Source organism: Miniopterus natalensis, chromosome 11, assembly GCF_054644295.1.
Source record: "Miniopterus natalensis isolate mMinNat1 chromosome 11, mMinNat1.hap1, whole genome shotgun sequence".
Lineage (NCBI taxonomy): Eukaryota > Metazoa > Chordata > Mammalia > Chiroptera > Miniopteridae > Miniopterus > Miniopterus natalensis.
In genome coordinates, this window is record NC_142091.1 from 27,846,526 (window position 1) to 27,873,269 (window position 26,744).

Here is a 26,744-nt window from a genome sequence, read left to right on the forward strand (position 1 = left end):
GAGAAGGCAAATAGTGAATATGTAATTAAACATAAAGTGTTCTAAGAAGGAACAGTATTACCTTAAATGGGAAGGTTGTCGCTGCCTCAGTAAGTGGCATCTACAATCTTTATCTTGCCAATCCATCGTAAAAGTCCAGTTAGCTGGTTCAGTAGTCTTTGGCCTTGTGTTAATACAGATACAGAAACATTATTTCATCTTAATTAACCTTATAACAGAAGGCTGCTGTCACAGTTTCTAATTATTGATATCCTGGAAGCACACTAAACAAAGCAACACTGTTGCTTTATGTCACCCCCTTCCAATTTTTCCTTCAAAGCTAAAAAGTGTATAGGAGAGTACTTTTTTTTTTTTTGGTATTGGAAAATGCACCTCCCAATAAAACTATTTGACTCATTTGACCTGTTCATTATTCGGTGAGCCTCTAACATGACAGAACTATTTTCTCCATTCACAGACTTAAGTTGCTCTTACATAATTTCCCCCCTTTTTCACCTCCTGAGAGAGGCAGTCTTGTAACTTCCATGTTCAAATTCCATCAAATGGGTCACAGCAAGGTTTGAAAACAAAGGGCGACGTATGGCCTAGTAAAGCAGTACATGTAAATCTCTCAAGGCACATACCGATAGTTAAGATTTAATAGAGAAGAAATACTGTTTAACTGTGTCAAGATTCATATTTTGTTTGAAAATGTTGCCTTATCTTTCATAAGAGAGGGATCACCTAGATGCTCGCTGCATGGATACAGACATGATATCGACATTAATGATGTCACAAGGTGACACAATGATCGGGTCATCCGGATGGCGATGTTCACTTTCCGAAAAAGTGAACGACTGATGTTATGATGGCGGAGATTCATGAGAACAGATATATTCCAGTCGAATATTTCTAAACCCTGGGTCCAAAAACTACCAAAAATCCATTTCCAACTTAAGATGTTGGAATCTTAGTACACTGTGCGATATACCATAACCTATCAGAGAACAGGCGAGAAGGGAAACGGGTCAGATAGTGACAAAAGGGGAAAAGACTAATAAAATTGAGAAGACATTTCAAGAGAAAAGCACAAAACCATGATTGGGTGCTTTCCTTCTGATGTCACAATTACCCTACTCAACAGTAAATGTATAAATTAGAAAAGACCCACCAGGTTAAAGTGCAAAGCAAAGAGCAGACCCCCACCGGCCCTCCTACCAACGGGATGTGAGTACCATGGCACTGCCCTCCGGTGGAAACTCGGCACCGGGAAGTTCTACTAGTCGGCCTTTAAACCAAAGTTTCTGGCTCAGTATTTCTCATTCCTGAGCGACATGTGCCTTCAGTCTATTTTCCGCAATGGCTTTTACCCGACAGTGCTGGGGTGAGGGGGCCCCCGTGCTTTTTCTTCCAGCTCTCTCATCCTCTAGCCTCACTTACATCCTCAGGCCCTGCCGACCTTCAGTATTATTAGATGTTGAATAAATCGCTAGATTCTTGATCTTGCTTCTAATAGCGCCTTTTCTATCCCATCTTACCTGGCACCTATGTTCACTTGATGAGACCAGTTTCCCTCAAACCAGGTAAGTTTTCACTTCATGGGGAAGTGGAAATGAGTCCCACAGGGACTTATGGGGTCAGAGGGGAAGGGTGGGCCGGGCCCTCCCTCTGCCAACAGTATTTGCTACATATTCTCTTACGAAGTTCTGACCCTTCAATGATATCATTTTCTTCCTGTTCTCATCTTTGTCCCCAGTTGAGCACCAAGAAGCTCTCCTACCTTCTGCAGTTGCTGTGATGTCTGCTCTGGAGATGTGGGTGCCCTTCTGGCCCTTCACTCTTTGTTTTCTCTCACACCTGGCATCCAACCGACCGGTAAGTTCTATCGGCTGTGCAGTCAAAATGCACCTCGAATCCGGCTACTTCACCGGTATTCCTCTAACTCAGCCGCAATCCTCTCTACTCTGGACTTCTGGCCCCGCTCTTGCTCATGTACAGACCACCTTGGACTTAGCAGAGTTTTCTTCCAGATCAGGGTGTTACTAAAATCCTTTCAAAGCTTTTTCCTTAAACTTAAAAACAAGATTCAGACTTCTTGAGCTGGCAACCAAACCTACTTGATGTAGCTTTTGAATCTTGCCTCCCCCTCTGAGGGAAGGAAACACATGAAAACCAAATGCATAAAGACTAGGAAACCACCACATCAGCAGCGGTCACCAACATCACAAAGAACCAGACAATCCCAAAGGGAGGCCTGTGCCACTGAGCTGTCCTGGGGATAGTCTAGCATGTCCACAGGTCTACAGATGAGGGAGGCATTGGTAAGCGGCAAATGGCCAAGAAAGTTCCATGTCTTCTTCCACTGCACTGTCCCAGGGTACCCAACAAAGCAGAACAGTAGAAAAAAGGTATTCTTCAAAATTTATAATTAGAGGCAGTTATTAGAAAAACTAGAAGTATTTCATGTTTTTACTCTAGTGCACTGAGATACTTTAATCAACTGGTAGCTCTTCTTGGCCAGCTACAATGACCAAGGGCAATGTAATTCACAACCATAGCAATGTCATTCCTATTCTGCAAGCTCTGTCCGCAATCAAGATCAATCTTATGGTTCCCTAAACTGCCCCGGCAGTGTTTGGAATTCAGTGCTTACCTCTCCTCTCGCAATCTCAGACCATCCTGAGAAAGCCTGCCGGATACTTGCCAAGCTCCTCGCACTGCTATCAGAATGCCTTTTCCTTCATAGACCCAGACAAGCGAGGCTATTAGGGAGCACGTGAAAGAGTTTTTCAGATAATCGAAACCTTCACTGCTCTTAGAGTGGTGAAGTTATTGCAGACTCTGGTTTGCACACAGAAATGGATGAAAAGGTCAAGGGAAGAAGAGACAGTGTAAGAGGACCTGTGGTCCAAAGAATGTGAAATAACTGGTTGAATGGATGCTCTCTGGCTTTCACAGAGAACAGCATTTTAACAGCCCTCTGTCCTCATGCCTAAAACACAGGTCATCCTTCCACAACAAAACTAAATCTCTAACCAACACAGACATTCTGTTTATCCCTCCTGAAGTCTCTTTCCATAAATAAGAATGTCATTAAGGTAGTTCAGAAAAATTCCTTTAAGATGGAGCCAACATCTGAGTGTAACTTGCCTATCGCAGGATAGGATAAACATCCCTACAACTGAATAAATAAAATTCAACTTTAAATGTGCAAAAAAGAATAGTAAAAATCAAAGGATGACTAAAGCCATCCATAGACATTGTCACAAGTTTTTCTTCAAAAAGATTTAAAAAGCACTTAACTCCAATGAACTGGGAAAGATGACCATTACCCTGGTCATTCTTGTCATCTCCGTAGGAAAGAAGTCATGGTGAGCAGGCATAATCTAAGGATTGGTTTTTGCTGTATCAGCAGGTATGTTTAATAGCAAAGAATATTGGCAGAAATAGGTAGGCTATTTTATTTTTTAGTGTCTATATGTTATATTTGGAGTTATGGTAAAAAAGTTATTAAAATTTGTTATTTTTATTTCACTGTTTTCTGCCGTATCAGTAAAAAGAAATGTTTCCAATTCTTTTATTGTGGTAAATAGGTCACTTTAGAAGAATAGAATGGCCAATTCATCAAAAGAACACAATTATTGTAAACATTTAGGCACTAACAGAAGATCTTTAAAATAGATGTGGCAATCAATAATAGAACTGCAAGAAGAAATAACAAATCCACAATCACAGAATATTTTGATACTCCTCTATCAATAATTGACAGAACAAATCAGCATGAAATTAATAAAGATATAGAAGATGGAGCGATACTATCAACCAACTTGAGCTAATTAACATAGAACATACCACCCAACAGCAGCGATTGATGCTTTCAATTATGTGCATTTAGCAAGATAGTCCATATTCTAGGCCATAAAAGTAATCAAAGCAACTTTGAAATGATGAAAATCCACACAAGTTATATTTTCTGAATATAATGAAATTAAATTAGAAAGCAATGACAAAGAAATTCCCAATTATTTGAAAACTAAATAATGGACTTCTTAAATAACCTACAATTCAAAGAAAAAATATGAAGGGAAATTACAAAGTGTTTTACACTCAAAATGAAAACACAACATATCAAGATCAATGGGATGATAGTAAAGCAGCCCTTACGGGGGAAATTTATAACACTAAAATCTCGATATTAGAAAAGAAGAAAAGTCTCAAGTCAATGACTTCAGATTTCACCCTAAGAATCTAGAAGAAAAAAAAAGAAAGAAATTAAGCCCAAAGTAAGCCGAAGCACATAAATAACAATCTGAGCAGAAATCAATGATAAAGAAAACAAAAATAAGAAAATTTTTTAAAAACCCAAGTCCTTGAAAAGATCAATAAACTTGATAAACCTCTAGTCAGACTGATCAGAAAAGAAGGGATGCAAATTACCAATATAGGAATCAAAAGGTGGCATCACTATAGATTCTACAGATAGTAAACAACGGGTAAGAATATATTATAAACAACTTTCTGCCAATAAATTAGGCCATTTAGATGAAGTAGAAAAAAAAACCTAGAAAGGCACTTCAGCTCATAATTAAACAAGTTGAGTTTACAACTCCCTTCAGTGAGGAAAACACATGCCAAGGGGAACCATGAGGTGTCTCAGAAACAGTATGTTAGAAAAAGCATATGAAGTTTGGGCTTCGGTCGAGGGATTTGAGTGAGGGTCTAAGGAAATGGGCATTTGCTCTAACCGGGTGCTGCCAACATGCAGAAATAGCATATGGTTCAATCATTTTACTGTAAAGTGTTACTCAAGAGAAATCAAAGCATATTTCCATACAAAGACTTGTACATGAGTGTTCATAGCAGTTTTATTTGTTATATCCCCAAAGTGAAAACAGAGATTTTTGTGAACAAGTAAATGGTTAACAAACCATGGTATATCCATTCAAATGAGTATTATTTCTGCAATACAAATTCATGTACATAGCAACATGGGTAAATCTCAAAATAAATGCCCCTTTGGGTCGTCAGTCACCTCTTGCCACTCCTGTTTTCCCCTTCCCTTGACATAAAAGAAGACTGCACCCTGTTCTTTCTTAAGATGAATTTGAGGCGCCAGTAAGTCTCCATCTTCTCGGTTGGTACCTTCTCCATCAGTAAACCTTTCCTTACTCCAAACTGACATTTTGAGTTTTGGCCTTTTGCAGCATCAGGCACAAGGACTTTGAACTGGTAACAGGATATCTTTCCATTTATTTGTTAGACTTTTAATATTCTGCGGAAACTGACCTCATGGCCTATGGGTCAATGCTGCATGCAAATGTCTATTGATGTCCCCAGTGTTGGGTATTTTCAGGATCTTTTTGGTTTGGTTTCTACCTCTTGTCCCAGCTTTGAAATTCATTTGAGATTTCCAAGAGTAGGACAGAGACAGTGCTACCCCTCGTAATTTTTAATTTATAGATGCCGGCTTCTCCTTACACATTGGCTCTCTCAGGTTTAGCACGTAATGACTGACTGCATGTGAGAATCACCTGGCACTGGACACATGCCAGTCACTGGAGCCTAATCCCGGGGAGTCTGCATTCATTGTCTGTCCCAGGGACCGGCGTAATTAAGAGCTCCACTGGTGAATATGTAACTAAAGCTGCAAACCACTAGCTTATAAACTTGTTACTCAAAGTTTGGTCAAAGGTCAGCAGCAGCATTACCTGGGACCCCTCTCAGGCCTCCCTTTCAATCAGTGAGGATCTGCAGTTTGACAAGACACCCAGGTGACCTAAATGTACTTTAATTTGGAGAAATACTGCTCTAGAAAAACATAGACTCCAATGGGACTCAAGTTCTTAAAATACGTTGATATCCTGAGTACAAGTCTTTCAAAATGTGTTTTTCAAGGTTAATTGGAATATTTTTAACACTTTGAACTTTTATATAACTTTTTTTCTGGGAATCAAACCATTTTACTGAGGGTGAAGGGAGCAGAGTTTGCAACCCCCGACTATGGTTCTTTGGGATATTTTTAAGCTGGTTACTTTTAAGAAAAGACAGACTCAGGAAAAACCTTTGACCTCCCCCTTTGCTCCCAAAAACTGTAGATAGAGGACCTGCTCCAGGCGGGGAGATATCATCACAGAAAACTACAGTTTGAAATGAACTAGTGTGGGACAGACAAGGGAGAACCTAGCAAGGCGCGTTTGATCCAATTCTTCTCTGTGCCCCATTGTTAACGATGGCCCAGGAAACGGTTACCAAACATTTGCTTTTTTACCTCCATGTGACTTCCAGCCCTTTGACGTCCCAAACCACAAAACCCCTTCTTAGCTCCAGGTGGAGTGCAGGCCTCAGCTGCCCAGGGTGTCCTAGGGCCTCCGTGTTCTTAGGGCACTCTCAAATATACAATTTATTAAATGTGGTCATTTTCTCCTGTTAATATGTCTCATTTTAATTTATTAGCCTGGGCAGAAAAAGTTAGAAGATGGGATAATTTTTATTTTTTTTTTGTCCCCACAAGGGGCTTAGGGGAAGGGCCGAAGGGCTAGGAGGACAGTGAGACCCACTGGGATCTCCCCAGCTTCGTAGTTGCCAAAAGCTTTTACACAACTTTTAGAATCTACTTTAATTTTTCAAAGGAAAAAACCCCCCAGCCTGCTTGGTTTGTAGTTTAAGTTTTAATTAAATTTATCTGAAATTATTTGACAAATTAAACTATTCAAACATATTACTACAAATATATGTCAATATATTACCACAAATGCCATAGTTCCCTGATGCAAGTATCTACAACTGTTTTTAAGAAAGAAAGAAAGAAAGAAAGAAAGAAAGAAAGAAAGAAAGAAAGAAAGAAAGAAAGAAAGAAAGAAAGAAAGAAAAAGAAAGAAAGAGGCCCCTAAATTTGCATCATGTCTGAGGAATTGAGAAAACAGGAAATAGCTTTTGCACAGATTCCACACCCTCATTGTTTTTCATAATATCCTGTAATGGAAAAAAATTTCCCACAAGGTGGCAGTAACGCATCAATTCCAGCCTCAGGAATTAAAAACAAAAAACAAAAAGATTTTGCTTATTCATGGTTAAAATAGGCTTTTCTGAACTCATTCTAACATAGAATTAAGCAATTCAACATAATATATTTTATTAGTCATAGGTGGGTAATTTTGGTAGTTTGAATTGTTTTCATTTTAATATATTTAAAGGAAATAGTGTTCTGCATATTAACCAATTTGACATGTGAAGGTATTTTACTCTAATTTCAGAACTGTCCCACCTAAAAAATGTTAACATTCCATAACAGGTGAATATTAAATTTTTATGTTGTTTAAAAGTAAAGAATCCCTACAAATATGCCTGATTTTAAAAAATGCATAAGCAATTGAAAGGAGGCAGGATAGCCAACTAGAACAATTAGATCCATAGGCACAAAAATTAGCTTTGATTAACTTCACAGCTAAAACAAAAATTAACTCAAATGGATCAGAGAATGTAAAACCATAAAACTTTTATCAAAAAACAGGAGAAATATCCTTGGACCTCGGGCTAGGTAGTAATTTTTATGCTTGACAACAAAAGCACAATCCACAAAAGTAAAAACATTTATAAAATTAGATTTCACCAAAATAAAAAACTTTGCCCTGTGAAAAAGCCATTAAAGGATGAAAAGGCAAATTGCGGACTGGGGAAAATAATTCGCATACCACATACCTGACAAAGAACTTCCAGGTAGAATACATAGAGGATTAACAGTGAAAAAACATGCTATCTAATTAGAAAATAGGCAAAAGACATGCATAGACACTTTACTGGGAATGATACACAGATGTTCAATGAGCACAGGAAAATACATTCAATACCATCAGCCATTAGGGAAATGCACATGGAAACCAGGGCGAGGTGTCACTGTACATCTAGCAGAACGGCTGAGACAAAAACAGACAACACCAAAGGCTTTCAAGGAAGAGAATATGGAAGTTTCTTACAAAACGAAATATTTATCAAATGTATGACTCAGCAAATGAATCCTTGGGCATTTATCCTAGAAATATAAAATGGATTTACGTCCACACAAAAACATACATATGAATGCATATAGGCTGTATTCATAATATCCCCAACCTGGGAGCAACTCAAATGTCAACGGGTGACTGGTCAAACAAACCATACCATGCAATTCTACTCAGCAAAAAAAAATAAAGAACTATAAATACATGCAAAACTTGAGTGGGTCCCAAGGGAATTATGCTGAGTTTAAAAAGTCAATCTCCAAATGTTTCATACTGTATGATCCTATTTATTAAAAATTCTTGAAATGCCAAAATCATATAGATAGATATCAGATTAATAGTTGCCGAGTGTTAGGAACAGAATGAATGAGAGAGTTGGCTGTGGCTGTGAAGGACAGGACAACGGATCCTTGTAATGGAATATTCTGTATCCTGATTGTGTTGGTGGTTCCATGAATTCATACACATAATAAATGCACAGACGCGCACACACACACAAATAAGTACGTGTAAAACTTGTGATATCTGAGTAAGGTCTGTGGATTGTATCAATGTCAATCTCTAGGTTGTGATAATGTACCATAGTTATGCACGATGCTACCACTGGGAGAAAATGGGCGAAGGCCGTAAGTGCCTTCTCTGTATTATAGCTTACAACTACATGTGACTCTCTAATTACCAAAATAAAAAACAGTAAGGCCTGCTTCTATCATACAAAATATTCAAAGAACATACAACTGCATAAAGTTGAATTATTGAACGTTTACTCAGTCTAGAATCATGTATTTCTGAATGCCTCCACCCATTTGCTTGAGAGTATGTCCATGTATAGTATTTTTTAAATGTTGTTAATGGGTTCTTGGAAACTGCAACTTTAAGAGAATCAACATTTAACAAGACCAACTTTACCACAAGCTAATGGCTATAAACAAGAATTAAATTCCTAAGATATATTTCTGGTCACAAAAACAGCACCAAACTTCAAAATAAAGATCCCAAACTCTTCCAATATTAATAACTGAAAGAAATGTGATCAGTACCTACATTTTAAAAAGATTAATAAAAACAAGATAATGTTTTTCTAACCCACTTATTCCAGTTCAGGGTCGCAGGTGGCCGAAGCCTCTCCCTGCAGCTCAGGGTGCAAAGCAAGACAACCCTGGGCAGGAGGCCTCTCCCTCAGAGCCACCCGCACCCACTCAGACTGGGACAGTGGAGCGCCCATTCCCCGCACCTGCGCACCTTTGGGAAGTGGGAGGAAATGGGGGACAGAGAAAACCCACGCAGACGTGGGGAGAACCTGCAGACTCCACACAGGCAGTGGCCTCAGCCGGGAATCAGTTTTGTTCTCTCTCATCAACATTATGTAAAAAAACTAAATCGAATGAAATGATGTTATTTAAAAAGTATAAGATACTTTTTACTGTAGTTACCCCCATGTCAGTTTTTATTAAGTCCCTCATTCTTAACACCTGCACAGTATTTCTTATGATTAATGGGTGATGGGCTTGTTTTTTGCTCATTTATGTTGTTCTCATATCTTCTCTCTTAAAAATGTATTTCAGAAAGGAAAAAAAATACAAGGAGGCTGTGTCCTGCATTTCTGTTAAGTAACTTAGAAATAAAATGACAGGTTCAAATCGTATGTACATTAAACAAGTCCATAGTGATTCTACGCCACGTTAGTAGTAGCAGCATAGTTTTAACATATGTGAATCTACCACAAAACCCGACAGAGCAAGGAGGGATGAGGTACCCCCGTGAGCCCCACACCCCATGAACCCCGCACCCCCGCGAGCCCCACGCTGAGCAAATAAAGCCAAACCACAAAGACCCAGGGGAACCACCACCTGTCCTGGAGGACGCAAGGCGAGGACACAGGGTCCCCAAAGGCTCTGAGAGCTGTGAAACTTAGAAATCCAGTTGCTGACCCCTCCCCAGTTCAGGGACTCCTGCCCGACCGAGAGCAGCAACTGAGGCCAGGAGGGGCTGCTGGGTCCCGACTCCTTAGGGGAGAGAGAGGGTGGCGACAGCAGGTGGAGTGGTCGTCTGCACCCCATGGAGCTCCCCAAATTAACCGCTTCCAGGACAAAGCCCTGTCCTGAGGAGTAACTTCAGGAAGTCAACTTTAAGCCAAGTTGGACAAAGACACCAAGGCCCAAGAAAAGAGAAGCCCAGGTAGACACGGGGGACGGGGCGAAGTCAGACCTCAGCAAGCCCGAGCACAGCCGGTTCCTTACCCTCAGCTCCAGGATGCCAGGCGCCCTGAATGTGAGCCACCAGGCAGCCTCGCTTCCACGGGGGACGCTCTCCTGACTCCGGTTACTAATCCGGCCATTCTCCCTTCTCAGATCTGAATGACGGCAGACAATGGCTCAGCAAAAAGTACCTAATATTTTTCTTGGGAAAATAAGTGCTGAAAGGCCTCTCTCAAAGCCCTCGCTCCCGCTTGACATACGGACGTGAAATATCATCAGTGCTTGATTCCGTTCAGCTTTTTATTGGGGGCAGCAGGCCCCACCTCCTGCAAAGAGCTATTAACTCCATCTGTGGGTGCTCCACCGCCCTGTCCTGCTATCTTAGAGTCACCCCTCCCAGTGCAGAACACACATCCATTTTCATTTGCTCTCTCTCCCTCTATCCCATGGGCATATGCATTTTTGTTTGTTTTCTCCCATATTAAAAACAAAACAGCTTCCCTCCTTCAGCGTAGCACAAATCAAAGACGACAGAAACAAATGCAGAATCCAGCTGACGGAAAGGAAGGTGACGGTTCGGTGCTCTGACGATGTAGAGATGAGAGAATGATGAAAAGTGGGAGAAAATGGGGACGAGAAGGCATTCTGTAGAATAAACGTCCCGCCTGCCCCATCGCTAATGCCTGGGAGTCAACGAGTTTGTTTGTGGAAGTGGAGGCATGTTTACTGCTACCAAGGGAAACACTTAATGTTAGTATTTTAACAAACTGGAGAGTGAAGGAGGCCGGAGGGGAAGAAAGAGAGCCCAAGGCATGTCTCAGTCTGGAGACAGTAACTGCTGTCTGAAGAAAGTGGTGCTTTTAGGGAGCTAGACCAGGTAGCCACCAGAACAAAAATCCAGCCTCCCTAAATATCTCAACGCTAAAACAAAAGCGACAAATACAAACAAGCTAGTGAAAGACAAATATATGCATGCAACACATAGTATAGAGTACTATACCCCCAAATAAAAGCAAACAAAATTCATATTAATCAAAGTCAATGCACTTATTTCTCTTATGAAAAGAAAAATGGGTATCGTCCAGTTAAATCACAAACTCAATTTTATGCTGAATGTAAGATACCTAAAACTTGAGAAATGTGAAAAATAAATGGGCTGGCAATACACACACCAAAAGGTTGTCTCCTCTTTATGTTTATGGAGTAATAGCGCAGTGGATAAGCACACGGCATTTTCTCACGTTTTTGCACTTGCACAGCTGGAGGTGTTTACACCACGAGTGTGAGTTTATTTGAACACATAAAGAAGATGCTTTTATATAATTAGAAATAGGAATGATAACAGTGAGTGAAAGGAGAAAACAGTGCCTTGAGGGGTGAAAGGAAAGAGCCAGCATTGGGTACTTAGTGATGACATTACCATAGGGCAAGTTATTTCCAGCGAAAAGTCCTTGCCCTGCTGCTGAAATCACGTGGGATCCTGGGAGAGTCCTGATGGATTCTCACAGATCTGCCGTCAGCTGTGCTATTGCCGCCGACGCAGTGGGAAGCCTCAGACTTGGGTTCAGCTGTTGTATCCTTGATGGTCCTATTTTGCTCTTTAGGGAGGCTGTGGCACTGCAGTTATATTTGGGATACTTTGTCTGATTCCAAACAAATAATCTCTCCCGAATGTGAGTGAGACATACACCTTGATCCCCATGGAATAACCCTTTGGTAGAGATCCCGAGATTGGATTTCTCGGCAATGACTGTGGCATCCTGGACAGGCTGAGAAACAGGTCACCTTTCCATTCCCCACGGGCTGGGAGCTGGGGTAGGTTTAGTGTGAGGAAGCCTAAAGTTATTATTGTTGCAGATTTAATTTACTTTGTGGCTCTTTTATCGAAATAAAATAAATACCGCACAACTGTACTAAATAAATTTATAATTTTTTTTCTCTCTTTCCCCTAATGAGAGGAGACCCACAGGTACATGAGGATCTTGCTTCATTTACAATGTTTTCAGGGCCACAGGTTCTCCTAATAGTGTTTAGGGACACCTCTCTAAGTTATTAATCGAGTTGAGTGAATCTAAGTTAGAACCAGGCGATGGAAACCAGGTGAGAGCGTTATGTTACTCTAGAAACAATGTACTGTATACCTAGGGGAACTGTTCTCAGTATCAATGTTTTAAGCATTGTAAGACTGATTATACACCAAGGCAATAATTATGCAATTTTTATGAAATTTGGAACAAAAATAGTTGAAATGTGTGTGCATTGCCTTTAAAAATTTTTGTCGTACCAATTTACTTTATTAAGTATTAAATAAAAATAGCAGAATATAATGAAATATTTGTAATGTATATAGAACCACATAATAAACACCTGAGTCTCCCACCACCTAGTTCAGGAACTGGATCCTCATGATTGATTTTGAAGCCACCTGTGTGACCATTGCTGATTGCATCCCCTTCTTTTACACTCCCAACAATGAGCATTGAGTTCCACGTGTTTTGTTATTGTTTTACTGTCTTTGTCCTTTATTTCTAAATATTTTAATAAAGTAAGTTTGCTCATTTGGCAGGTTCTTAAATATTCAAAATAGAATTCATCATGCCAGGCTGGTGTTGCTCAGTGGCTGAGCGTTGACCTGGGAACCAAGAGGTCACCGGTTCAATTCCCGGTCAGGGCACATGCCCGGGTTGCAGGCGGATTCCCAGGAGGGGGCATTCAGGAGGCAGCTGATCGGTGTTTCTCATCTATGTTTCTATCCCTCTATCCCTCTCCCTTCCTCTCTGTCTAAAAATATCAATAAAAACATATTTTTTCAAAAATAGAATTCATTATGTCTTTTGTAATTGTCTTTTAAAAATAAAATTATTTTCCTGAAATTCTTCTGTTGTATGTATTTTATTCATATTTTCTATACTGTTGCATCTCATGAGCATTATAATTTATATACCAGGGACTTTTATTGTCATCTCATTGTTTCAGATTTATCTATACTAAACATTGCAAACCTAAAATTCTGCTGTATTTTTATAGGGCCACGCATGCAAGTCTTTTTCTAGGGTTGTATTTGTTTCCTATTTTTGCCATAACAATTTACCACAAACTTAGTGGCTTAAAATAACACGAATTTATTATCTTAGAGGTTTTTGAGTCAGAAGTCTGGTAGGGCTCTTACTGGACTGAAATCAAGGTGTTAGTAGGTCATGTTCCTTTTCCGAGGCCCTGGTGAATCTGCCTCCGCTCATTTGGGGCATCGGCAGAATTCAGTTCCATGTGGTTTTAAAACTGAAGCCCTTCCTGGTCGTGAGCTGAGGGCTGCTCCCAGCTTAGAGTCCAGTCACTTTGCTGGCCTGTGACACCGCTCCTCCCCCTGCAGAGCCAGAGATGGCAGACCAAGTGGTCCTCACTCCGCCTTCTCGCTGACCTTCTGCACCCAGGAAAGCTGCTCTGCTTTTAAGAACTCCTGTGATTAGATTGGGCCCAAGGTAATTCAGGATAATTCCCCCATCTCAAGGTCTTTAATCCTAATCACAGCTGCAAAGTCCCTTTTGCCATTTAAGGTAACATGTCCACAGGTTCTGCAAATCAGGGTGGGGACATCTTGAGGGGCCATTATTCTGCCTAACACAAAGATACACAACTTGGAGAGATACACAACTAGTTCATAGGGCCTGAACAACTTCATTTTTACTACATAATGTTTCCCAAAATGAGCATTAAATATTTTAATTTTCACCAGTGCTGTTTAAGAATTATATTTACTTCACAGTTTTGCCAGTACTCGATCTGATATCAGATATTTTCATTTTCTTGCCAGCCTGGGATGACATGACATTGCTTATTATATATTCATTCCTTCATTCAACACATTTTTTAAAAGTATATCTTTATTGACTTCAGAGAGAGGAAAAGAGAAGGAGGGAGAGGGAGACAGAAACATCAATGATGAGAGAGTCATTGGGGATCGAGCCACAGCCCGGGCATGTGCTCCGACCAGGAATCGAACCTCGATCTTCTGGATCCTAGGTCGATGCTCAGCCGCTGAGCCACGCCCGGCTGGGCCCCTTGTGTATTTCAGTGTGCAAGCCCGCCTCCTACCCAAGTGCAGCAGCTGTTCTTAGACTGGCCTGCATGCCTTTCAGTGAATCTCTGCTGCTGACTGTGGGGTTCTCAGATTCACCAGACGTCCTGCCCCCCACCCCCATTTTCCTCCTAAGGAGATTCTGATACCCCATGGGCTTTTAGATATCCCTGATTGTCTGCATCTGTTCATATTTTGGGACTTGTCAATTGGTTTTGTTGTAGGAAGTATCCATAAATTTTGATTTTGCTATCCTAGTTTTTTGTTTTATTTAGAAATTTGGAAATATTCTAAAGGTACACTACATTTCTTTTACATTGCCAGAATTTCCAAGTGTAATTTTGTTGTTATTAATCCTTACCCAAGGATATTTTTTCCACTAACTTTTAGAGTGTGTGGAAGGGGGGAGGGGAAGACAGACAGGCAGGCAGGCATGCAGACATGGATGTGTTTAGTTGCCTCTCGATCACTCCCTGACTTGGGCCAGGGATCGAACCTGCAACCCAGATACATGCCCTTGACTGGGAATTGAACCCTCAACCCTTTGGTGTGTGGGCTGACGCTCTAACCACTGAACCACACTGGCCAGGGCCCGAAGTGTAATTTTTAGAAATATATGAATAAATGAAGAATGCCTCCAACCTGAATGACAGTGTTTTTAGTAGTTTGTAGCAGTTGCGAGAACCAGGACAAAGGGATTGGGGAAGTTGTTCTCCAAGGTATCATCCCCACCTTCACTTTGCATTTTGGCCATGTGGTCACCTCTGTCTGAACACCACTTCCACTACCTCTTTTCTTACTTAATCCCTATTTGTTTAAGGACAAACTCTGGAATAATTTTCTTTCAGTAAAATTTTTACACTTCAAGAAAATGTGTTGCACTTCTATCAGCTTCCATTGTACCCTGGATCTCTTATTATTTTATATAAATCTATCTATATAGCAATGGAACCACTTTTCTAAATTACAGAAGTGATGCATTCAATCAGAGTTGAAACCAAATTCCAGCAAGATTATAGGTCACTGTGACATGTATATTGTAGAGCAATTTCATTAAATGTACTTTCATTTGTTTTAGTGTAAATGATCTTGCTATCTGATATGTATTACTTAATGGTTTCTTGTTGAAATTCAGTAAAGGGGAAATATGGAAGATGGATGAAATAAAGGGTTAAAAGAAGCTAAGAGCTATAATCTCATTATTTGTGTGGCCCCAAACTTCAGGTATTGAAGCCTAATACCCGCTGTGATGGCATTAGGAGGCAGGGTCTTTGACAAGTGCTTAAGTCAGGAGGGCGGAACCCTCAGAAATGGGATCAGTTTATTACACAAACTTCAGAGAGATCCCTTGCCCATTCTGCCAAGTGAGGCTACAAGAAGTCTGCCACCTGGAACAGAGCCATCAGCCAACCATGTAGGCACCCTGGTCTGAGACTTCCAGCCTCTAGAACTGTGAAAGGTAGATTTCTGTTGTTTATAAGCCACCCAGTCTATGATATTTTGCTATAGCAGCCCCAGTAGACTCAACCTAACATTTTCTATAAATCTACACTGAGCCAACCATTGTATAAACATTAAGATTAATCTTTACTTTTATCAGACCTAACTGAAATTTTATTCCTGTTTATGAATGCATAGATGAATAAACAGATAGAGATAATTATTTTAACCAATGTCATCCTATCGTAATAGCAAATTCAGAATTTTAATGTATATTTGTTCAATTCCAGTATGTGCTTTTTTTGACCAAATAACGCTTCCCCTTACTGATTACATTGACTGGTTAATCTTCCCTGCTAGACTCTAGTGAGTGCTATGAAGTCAGAAACTATAACTTTCATGTCTGTATCCCATGCAATGAGACATGGTTTAGAAAACAGTAGGTGCTGAATGAATTAGAAAATGCATGCTCTAAATTCACAAGCAGAGCCCTCAATGACTCTGTGTATCTCCCCACTGTCTAGCCTGGGTTATAGACCTTACTACCACCTAGTGGCAAAAATGACTTCCGGGATCAGTTAATTTAAAGTAAAAATAAAACATGTCTTAAACCTAATTTTGTAAATTTAACATCAAAGGGGGAAGCAAATGACACATCCGATAAAGTATTTTCCAAATAAATATAACATGTCAGCCATCTAGAGGTTGTAGGAAACTGGTAAATCTCCAGGAACCTTAAGAGAATAAATGTATGTATTTACACTTAGCATTCTGCTGCAAGTGCAAAGACAGGCCTCTACACACAATAACAGCATTAGTCATGTTTCGAATGTTAAGTGCATTCTGTTTTTTCAATAAAAAAAATCTAAAAATTGGCTTTAATATTTGTTTTAATAAAAGGAAACAAAAATGTTTTTAAGGGTCTGCACTATATATATAGCTAAGATATGACATTCAAAGTCTTTATGTGTTAAACATATTTTCCTACAGGGTGGTGAACACACAATACAGTGTACAGGTGATGTGTTGTGAAATTGCGCACCTGCAACATGTATAATTTTGTTAACCAGTGTCACCCCAATAAATTCAATGAAAAAGAGAAAAATAGATGAAGGGATCAACTTGGTGCATTGGAATAAAGAATCTAAGTAACATCGAAAAAATATATTTTCCTACATCAATAGAGAAAATACGGACTTTGGGTGATAATGACATGCCAACATGGGTTCCTCAGTCTAACAGACACCACGCTGGCGGGGGGTGTCGACAGTGGGGAGGCTGTGCATGTGTGGGGACAGGAGATATACTGTACCTTCCATTCAATTTTGCTGTGAATCCAAAACTGCTCCAAAACATAAGGTTAATTAAAAATATTTTCCATTTTCCAGCTGTCAACATATTTATAATCATACACTTTTTCCTTCACTTTCCTATCTTTATAACTCATTCTGTATTTAGCAACTAGCAAAGCTTGAAGATAACTAGCCAAAGTAGTTAGGAAAATTCCACTAGAGCTTGGCAGACCCTATAAAACCTCTCCTGGGACTCATTTACATTCATGACTGTGCTGGGAGGGTGGGCCACCTCCACTGTACTGGTGATGAGGGGAGCATCGCTGGATGTGCAATGAAACGGATTTGGGCCATTGGTGATCGGTGGGATCGATGCCACGGGTAGGCCTGAGGAAGGAGCGGGTTTTGGATTTGGGAGAATGGTGTTCCAGAGGAAAATTGTACTGGGGATGTTGATAAGATCATTACTTTGTGATATGAATTTCTGTGGATCTCTATAGACTTAGATATCCATTTGGGATTCCTTGATGTAAGAATGGTAGATAAAAACATGGGGCATAGTGAGGTCACGCCAGAAAGTGTACAGACTAAAATGAGAATACGCAGATCCCTGCGACAGGGGAAGCGGCAGAGGGACTGAGAGGCCAAGTCAGGAAACCAGTTTCTGGTACTTGAAGAAAAGGAGTGTCTGGCGAATGAGCCAGTCAAGTGTGGTAAACGTATGAACCAGTCTGCAATCTCATTTTCCCTCTTGCACTTGCTTCTTGAGACTCAGTTCAAGCCTCACTGGCACAAGGGACACCCACCCTTCCTCTGGCCTTCAGACACCACACACATCGTGGCACCCAGGTGGTTCCATGGTATTTACCATTCATTTTATCTCCAATTATATGCAAAGTGCTAATCTAGCCCAGTCTAGGTGTCTGGAACAGTCTAAGAGATTTTCCTCCCTGATTCTTCTACCCTAAATACATTTTCTTTTAATGTTCTAGGGAAGAGAGAGGGGAAAATTCTTCAGCTTTATTGTAATAATTAATATGTCCCATTTCCCTCACCCTGCTGCCCCCACTCAGGTTTTATTACTGTGGGAAAATCAATTCAAATCTAGACTATGAAAGAGAGTTAGTGGGTGTAGTAAATATATCCGGGAGCTTTGTGTAAATGTTACATTCCCGGCATAGGAAAGGCTGGAAAATTTGCCTAAATTCTAGTCATCTTGTCAATATGGAATAAAAAGCAGTTTATTTCTGGAATATGATGAGAGTTTAATATTAGGTACCATAGTAACTCAATTCCTGATACTAACATATCTAAGGAAAAATATTGACAGATGATAGAAATGATCTGTTAAATAATAATACACATTATGTAGTAAAAACAATACTATAAATAAATAGGCATTTTCTGAGTAGGTTATAATTTATTTTAAATGTATATTAATCAGCATAATTTCAATAGTTGCAAACCCTTTAAACATTAGTTTGAAAGTGAGAAGCGAGGCAAGCACGTATCACTGCTACTGCTTAACGTTCTGGATATTCCAACCAACACATTTAGAAAGAGAAAGGATTAGAGGTATAAAAAATGTTAATGCTGCCATTATTTTCTGAAACATATTATTTATCTAGAAAAACATTTAATAATAATTCACTAAGATATAGTTACCTAAATACTCAAACCTTAACGGCTTTCACATAAAAATGATACAATTACTTTAATCATGCTTATATTCATGAGAACACAATATAGAAATAGCCAGGAATATACAGGGGGAAAAATCTAATGAGAGGGCAATAGCCTTAAATAGATTTTGAAACATATCAGTAAGCAGATCAATCAAAGCAATGTGGCACCGAGACAAGAATTCACAGACCGACCAGTAGAACGGAATAGTGTACATCTTTCTAGGTATCCATTTATCTATCCATGTACCTTATTTTATTTTTTGTTAATCCTTACCTGAGGATATTTTTTCCATTGATTTTTAGAGAGAGTGGATGGGAGGGAGGGAGTGGGAGGGAGGGAGAGAGAGAGAAACATTGATGTGAGAGAGACACATCGATTGGTTGCCTCCAGCTCACACCCAAACCAGGGCTGGGGATGGAACCTGCAACCCAGGCACATGCCCTTGACCAGGAATTGAACCCAAGACCATTTGGTGTAGGGGTGGACGCTCCAACCACTGAGCCACACCAGCCATGGCTATCCATGTATCTTTGTATGTCTGTCTATGTATCTATCTATCCATCCACCCACCAATTCCGAATGCTAAATATGAGATTCATTTGAACCTGCAGCAACAGCAAGGAATTTAGGCTTTGCCAAGAACAAATGCAGACACTACTTAGAGAAGCGGAGCCCCAAATTATAATGCATTTATTCTACCGAGGTGCTCATTCAAATGAATTAGTTAACGTTAAGAAACATCATTTTATTTGAAATTAGTAAGGAAATCTCATAGGGGTGTAAGAGTTAAATATGCTTATATAAATACGCCTCCTACATGACTCTGCCCACTCTCACATTTCAGAATGGCCAACTCCTTTCCCACACCCAGACGCAGCGCAGGAGTCCAGTTCTTGCAGGGAATGCAGGAGTCACAGGCTCACGGTGGCCCCAGGCCACCTCTGGCAGACGGAAAATGAGGAAGGCAAAACTTACTTCAGAAACACTCGGTCTAACGCAGGGTGGCCCCAGGGCCGCCCAGGCATCTGATTGTTTCAAGAGCCTTCGCCGCGTGGCGTGCCCAGGGGAGTGGGACAGATGGTGCAGGGGGGCCCAGACAGGCTCCTGCTTGTAGTTCTCCTCCCAGCAGGACCCTCTCCTCCCAGGCTTGTGGGCCCGAGAGTGAGAACCCTGTCCCAGTTCCCTTCCTCCCAACCTGTTCTACTCTCTATTGAGGAGGAGGGGAAATGAAGGGAGAAGCAGAGAAATGAAAAGGGCAGGGAGAAGAGCCCTTGGACTTAACACAGGCCCCAGGGCCCCGCTGGGAAGCCCTCCGTCCCAGCGGCTCAGGGCCGAGGCAGGTGTCCCCGAGGAAGACGGGCCGGAGCTGCGGCCCTCACGCTCACCTGCACCTTCACTGCTGGCGCCCGGGCAGCTGCTGCCTCCTGCCCTTTCCCCGCGTCTCCCTCTTCCCCTGGCCCCCGTGAGGCATGAGGATGGCCCCCGCGGCCTCTGCGGCCTCTGCCCCCGGAGCCTGCGGGCCCTGCTCCCGCGCCAGCCCTTCCTGCGGGCCCTGCTCCCGCGCCAGCCCTTCCCGCGGGCCCTGCTCCCGCGCCAGCCCTTCCTGCGGGGCCTTGCTGACGGAGGCTGCACGTCTGGCCTCAGGACCTTGGGGCCCGGCCCCGTGCACGCCCATTGCTCACGCTCAGCATAGGTCCTCGCTCTGTAGGCAGCATGCTCCTCGGGGGACAGGCTCCTGAGCCAGTGCCCAGGCCCGCCCTGCACTGTCCCTGCAGCCCCTGGGCCTGCTGCCTGGACTGCGGCCTCTGGCCCCAGGGGACCCGCTGCCAGCGCCTGCCAACCTCCACCCTGCGCCCTCGGGGGCAGGGCTCGCAGCTCCCCGCGCGCCCACAAGTCCTGGTGGAACTTCTGGTATTCGTGCATTGGGGGCTTCTTGGGCTCTCCAGGCAGCTTCAACTCAGAAAAACGGGTTTCTGGGGGAGACTTCACGTCTGTCACATTTCCCTGAACCTTCTTTTGGCCTTTGGTTGGGCTCCTTCTGGGGACAACAGATGTCCTGGAGTTCTGGGCTAGATCAGGGTGGCCCTTGTTAAACTGAGCCACTTTCTCCTCAAACTCCTGTTTCTCCCTCTGGAAATCTTGAATATATTTCAGCTTCATCTGTTCTGGGAGCTCCCTGTATTTCTCAGACAGGACCTTGGTCAGCTCCTGGTTCCTGAGTTTGGGGTGCATTTGGGAGTACAGGAGCCGCTTCTCCTTGTAGAAGCGGAGGTAAGCAGTCAGGGGCTTCTTGGGCATGTCTGGATGTTTCTTGAGTTTTTTGCTTTTGTCAGGATTTTTAACATGTTCCTTAGCTTCCAGGACTAATTCTGTTAAAGTACGAAACTTTCTTAACTTATTAGAAATCTCTAACCATTTGAGTTTGCACATTTCTCCAGAATAACCTTTAAAAGCTACTTTTCCCCAGTCCATATATGACTGGGTTGTTTTGAACGTGTGGCTGTCATTGGACGGGAGATTTTTCTCCAGGAGATCCAGTAACATCACAATGTCTTCTTTGGGCCACTGGCCTTGGCCATTAGTCAATGCCATTTCTAGGACGTTGGGCCACTTACGAGGTCCCAGTTATGCAGACACCACAGTAGAAACTCCAAAGTCTTCACTCTTCAGGCTTAGCAGGTGAGCTATTTTGGGAGTTTTGCAGTGTGTGTTCTAGATTTCTGAGGAGAAATAGAAATGAATGAGAAAATCACAACCCACTTGGGATATGTCCCTCAAGTAATTAAACTGCCTTAACAAAATAAATGAAAAGTTGCATACCTCTGACGTGAAATTTATGCTTACCTTTCACATGCTACATCTGCACTTTTCAAAATCGTCACATCACCTTTCATTCTAGCCTGCCTTTTGCCAGATCTCACTAGGACCTGTCTTAAATAGAGCAACAACTGGCTACTCAAGGCTGGATGTAAGAAAAAAGCCCTGGGAAGAACAAAAAATTAAAATGAAAAGAGAAATGTGGAAAAGGGAAAGGACTTGTTCTCCAGTGCCTTGAGTGTGGCCACCTTCTAAGTGCAGCTCAGGTGTCTGTGACCAACGGTACAAGCTAGAAAGAAAATGAAACAAGCTAAGGAGACATGCACTCCACTGTGGTCTTTTTTATGAGTGAATCTAGAATCTGGAATAAATGACTAATTTATAGATTATCTGGAGTGCAGGGAAATGAATGCTTTCTAATGAACCATACTGCTTCTCCCTTCAGATGTCAAGGAGTAACTAAGAATTATGGAATATTTACAATTTCATTTGGTTAACTTTTCTGCATCCTTACTTCTACTGTTCTACAACAAGGTTTTCCAATCAAGCTTTAGGTTTCATGCCAAATATAAAACTACACGAAATCTAGAACTTTCCCTCTAGATATCACAATTTGTATGCACAAGGAACAGAAAATTTAAAAAATAATTATGTAAATTTGTAAATGTCAAAACAATAACAGGTTGAAATTCTGTAGCTCAAAGAGTAAACTAAAGGTAATTACATAATTTTTATTAACTAGGCAATGTACATTTTCTTAGGAAAGTCTTAAGCCTGCCGATAGTTAAATTAGTATTTATTTTTTTGAAGGAAAGAAGTAAGAACTCGATTTACCTACAAGTGTGTGCTCACCTGAAGATTGCATAATTGGTTTCATCGATGCTTGTAGGAATGCCCACCCCATCGGGTCAGAGGTTCTGTGTTCTCTGGGCTCTTGTACCCAAACGCAGCTGTAACCTGAGTTTTCCACAGTCCAGCCAACTTCGAAGGCCTCCAAACAGAAAGAATCTGGCTTTTGAGACCGGTTTATATAGGTATCCCTGAAGCTCCACCCTGTCTAGGTTTCTGTAGTGGGGAAGCCCAGAGGGAAGACAGACTTTCAAATCCTTGATGAGATTAACTCCGTTTGGAATGTCCAGAAATAATCTACTTAACCTCACCCTCCCTAGTAATTGGTTCATCCTTGGCATTGATTTTAAACATCCACATGGCAAATGTTTCCACATTCTACTCTCATTCTTGCTACCACACCTGACTTTATTTCAACGTGGTATTTGAATATATAGGTCCTTCCCTTCAGTGTTAATTTTAGTTTTTTCCCTACGGTCTAGAATTTGAAATTCTCTCGTCTCCGGGATGGCTATTTAAATGGTTTCAGTCCTGCTCAATTTCTCCCCAGTCTTTAGAGATTAAGGTGGAATTTGAGATCAAAATGTGAATGACTATGCTTAGTTCTGTGTTTAGAGAGATAGGATATGTAAAAAACAACAACACATGATTTGGTGAAAGCAATTTGATGAAACTCAAACTGGCTATCAGGATATCATGACTGAAATGATGACTGTTTTTTATAGTATCAAGTTTCAGACATTTAAAGAAAAATCAACTTCCCACCTCTAAAATTTTATCGCTAAGTAAGTTTACAAGTAATTTATTATCTGAATATATCCCACAATGGGATATTACCAAGAAACCCTAAATTAATAAAACACTCTAATAATTACAGTATAATGCAGTATGTAAATATGAACTAATTTGGGAATGTTCAACTTATTCATAGACATAGGCATAGCCAAAATTTGTACTGGGAAACTTTTGGAGGTCTAAACACTTTGTGTTTATCTGTGGTAATATCTTATTGGTGTGAATTTTTTTAATTATCATCTTTTTTTTTTTTTATATTGTGCAATATTTTTGGCAATAAGAATGAACTGCCCCACATCCAAAATAGGCATCTACATAACAAGTGACTGGTTGTCAGTTTACTGTAACAAAAGTTGGCATGTGAGTAGTGACAAGTCCTTACTGAACAACTATGTGTGAGATGCTAGCCTGACCCCAACCCTACTAATCTCTCTGTGACTGTTCTGCAGTAAATACAATATTAACATATGTGACAGATAAAACTTCTCTGCATGTCTCAGCAAAAAAAAAAAAAAAAAAGAAAAGAAAGAAAGAAAAAGAATGAACTGCTCCAAAAAAGAAAAGCTATTTTTATGAAAATATATGGCCGAATACATACCTTTAAAATAACTTATAGTTTTATAGGTATTTATGATCAAAAATATTCTATAGATATGATTTAATTACCTAAAAATTATTTAAATAAATCAATGTTGCATATTTATGCTTGTAATACTTAATTCTGATGGTCTTAACATATTTTCTATTATTAAAAAATATGACCTCCTCTCTCACCACCATTTTAAATGCAGCTCCATACAAGGGCTGGCCCCACTGCTTTGAGACTAATTGCTCGCCAGCACCACCCCCAACCCCACCTCACCCTCCCATCCCCCCCACCCCCCCACCCCCCACTTCAGCTTACTCAGCAGAAAACTCTGCTGCCCTGGAGGACATGAATGATCACTGCAATGCAGAGGAATTCCCAGAGTGATCCAAGATCCACAGAAGCAAGAATCAGCAAGAGGACGATGAAATGTTTATTGGAGGCTTGAGCTGGGATGCAAGCGAGAGAGATCTGACTGAATATTTGTCTCGATTTGGGGAAGACTGCACAATTAAAACAGATCTAGTCACTGGAAGATTAAGAGGATTTGGAGCTGTGCTTTTCAAAAATGTTGCCAATGCTGATAAGGTTTTGGAACTGAAGAAACAGACTGGATGGCAAATTGATAGACTGTGAAAGGGCAAAAGCTTTAAAACAGAAGGACCCTCCCCCCGCAAAAAAAGATTTTTGTAGGTGGATTGAGCCCAGATACTTCTGAAGAACAAATTAAAGAATATTTTGGCCCTGCCTGGCGTGGCTCAGCGGCTGAGCATCGACCTAGGAGCCAGGCGATCAGGGTTCGATTCCCGGTCAGGGCACATGCCCAGGTTGCAGCTCAATCCCCAGTCAGGGGGGTGCAGGAGGCAGCCGATCAATGACTCTCTCATCATTGATGTTTCTCTCTCTCTTTCCCTTCCTCTCTCTGCAATCAATAAAGATATATTTTAAAATATATATATATATATATTTTAAAATATATATATATATTTTGGAGCCTTTGGAAAGACTGAAAATATTGAACTTCCTATGGCTACAACAAATGAAAAAAAGTTTTTGTTTTATCACATATACAGATGAGGAGCCAGTAAAGAAATTGTTAGAAAGCAGATATCATCAAATTGGTCCTGGGAAGCATGAAATCAAAGTTGCCCAACCCAAAGAGGTATCTAGGCAGCAACAGCAACAACAAAACATGAGGAAGAGGTGTTGCAGCTGGTGGAGAGTTGGACTGAGGTCAAGGCCAAAACTGGAACCAAGGATTTAATAACTATAATGATCAAGGATGTGGAAATTACAGAAGGGCCTATGGTGGTGATCAAAACTACAGTGGCCCTGGCGGCTATGATTACACGGGGTATAACTATGGGAAATAAGGAGATGGACAGGAATATGGGGACCACAGTGGCCAACAGAGCACCTATGGTAAAGGCGACTTGAGGGGGTGGCAATCACCAAAACACTCATCAGCCATCCTAAAGGAGGACATTGGAGAAAACAGGAGGCGATTGCTAAAGTAACCTATCTTTTTTTTTTTTTTTAATTTATTGGAGTGACATAGGTTAATAAAATAAAAAGGTTTCAGGTATACGATTCTACAATACATCGTCTGTATATTGTATTATATGTTCACCACCCCAAGTCAAGTCTCCTTCACTCCCCATTTATCCCCCCTTTTCCCTCTTCTGCCTCTCCCCGCCCCCTTAAAGTAATCTATCTTGCATGATGACACTGAAGATTGGTCTTCTGTGGCTCTAAGGTGATCATTTTGTAAAAGACTTTCTAGTATATAAGACACAACTATGTTCAACTGTATATAGCTGCCAATTACTTTCTTTGTTTTTACTTTATCTTTTGCTATCTGTTATGATTCAATATGGATTGTGTTTATACAAATTTTATTTGTATGATTTCACATTAAACCTCAAATAAGTGCTTCCTTATGTGAAAAAAAATTATGACCTTCCATTATAGTAAGAAAAAGGCAGGCACGTAAGCCAACTATCATTATTAAACCATGAAGCTGGCAAATATCAGAAATAATACTATCTAATATTGCTGAAAGTATGAAGTGAGTATTACCACATACCATTGATATGCTTGTTTGAGGTTAGTGCAGGATAGCTTGCAAATATGCATTAAGATCCCTAAAATATGCCTGTCTCTGACCCAGTAATTCTAGTTGTAGAAAAGAATCCTAAAGAACTTACTAAGCAACATCTAGCATACAGGAAACCTTACCTCAACAATGTCTCTCCCAGCTATATATAATCTATATAAAGTAGTCTCGCCCTTCTCCACGGTTTTGTTTTCCTCAGTTTCAGTTACCTGAACTCAACCATGGTTCAAAAATATTAAGTGGAAAATTCCACTAATAAACAAAATTCCTAAATTATTTTTGGTTAATCCTCACCAAAGAATATATTTATTTATTTATTTACATTTTAAAATTTATTTCAGAGAGAGAGGAAGAGAGAGGGAGATGGAAACATCACTGATGAGTCATTGATCAGCTGCCTCCCGTATGCCCCTGACTGGGGATCGAGCCTGCAACCCAGGCATGTGCGCTGACCGGGAATCGAACCACGATCTCCTAGATCTTAGGCCGATGCTCGACTGCTGAGCCACACCCAGCCAGGCTATTTATTTTTTAAATTCTCACCTGAAGATATTTTTTCTATTGTTTTTCAGAGAGAGTGGAGAGAGAGAGAGAGAGAGATTGATATGAGAGAGAAACATCAATTGGTTGCCTCCCCTACTCACCCAGACTGGGGCCGGGATCGCGCTTGCAACCAAGATATGTGCCCTTGGCCAGAATCAAACCGGGGACCCTTCAGTCCACAAGCAGATGCACTAACAACTGAGCCAAACTGGCTAGGGCCAAAGGATATTTTTTTCCATTGATTTTTAGAGAGAATAGAAGGTTGGGGGGCAGAGGGGAGAGAAACATTGACGTGAGAGAGACACATCGATTGGTTGCTCTCACGAGTGCCATGCAAAGACTAGGGCCAGGGATTAAACCTGCAACCCAGG

At 40.9% G+C, this 26,744-nt stretch overlaps 1 protein-coding gene and 1 pseudogene across 1 annotated transcript; one reads left to right on the forward strand and one right to left on the reverse strand.

Moving 5' to 3' along the window:
* Nucleotides 1-719: 719 nt before the first annotated feature.
* On the reverse strand, nucleotides 720-21,259 carry LOC107532370 (upstream-binding factor 1-like protein 1). The gene is given in 5 exon segments (XM_087822155.1): nucleotides 720-816; nucleotides 2,633-2,741; nucleotides 20,350-20,412; nucleotides 20,415-20,527; nucleotides 20,529-21,259. Coding segments are annotated over 5 exon segments (1,113 nt in total).
* A 2,807-nt stretch (nucleotides 21,260-24,066) lies between these two features.
* LOC107532371 (heterogeneous nuclear ribonucleoprotein D-like pseudogene) lies at nucleotides 24,067-25,190 on the forward strand (annotated as a pseudogene).
* The last annotated feature ends 1,554 nt before the right edge of the window (nucleotides 25,191-26,744 follow it).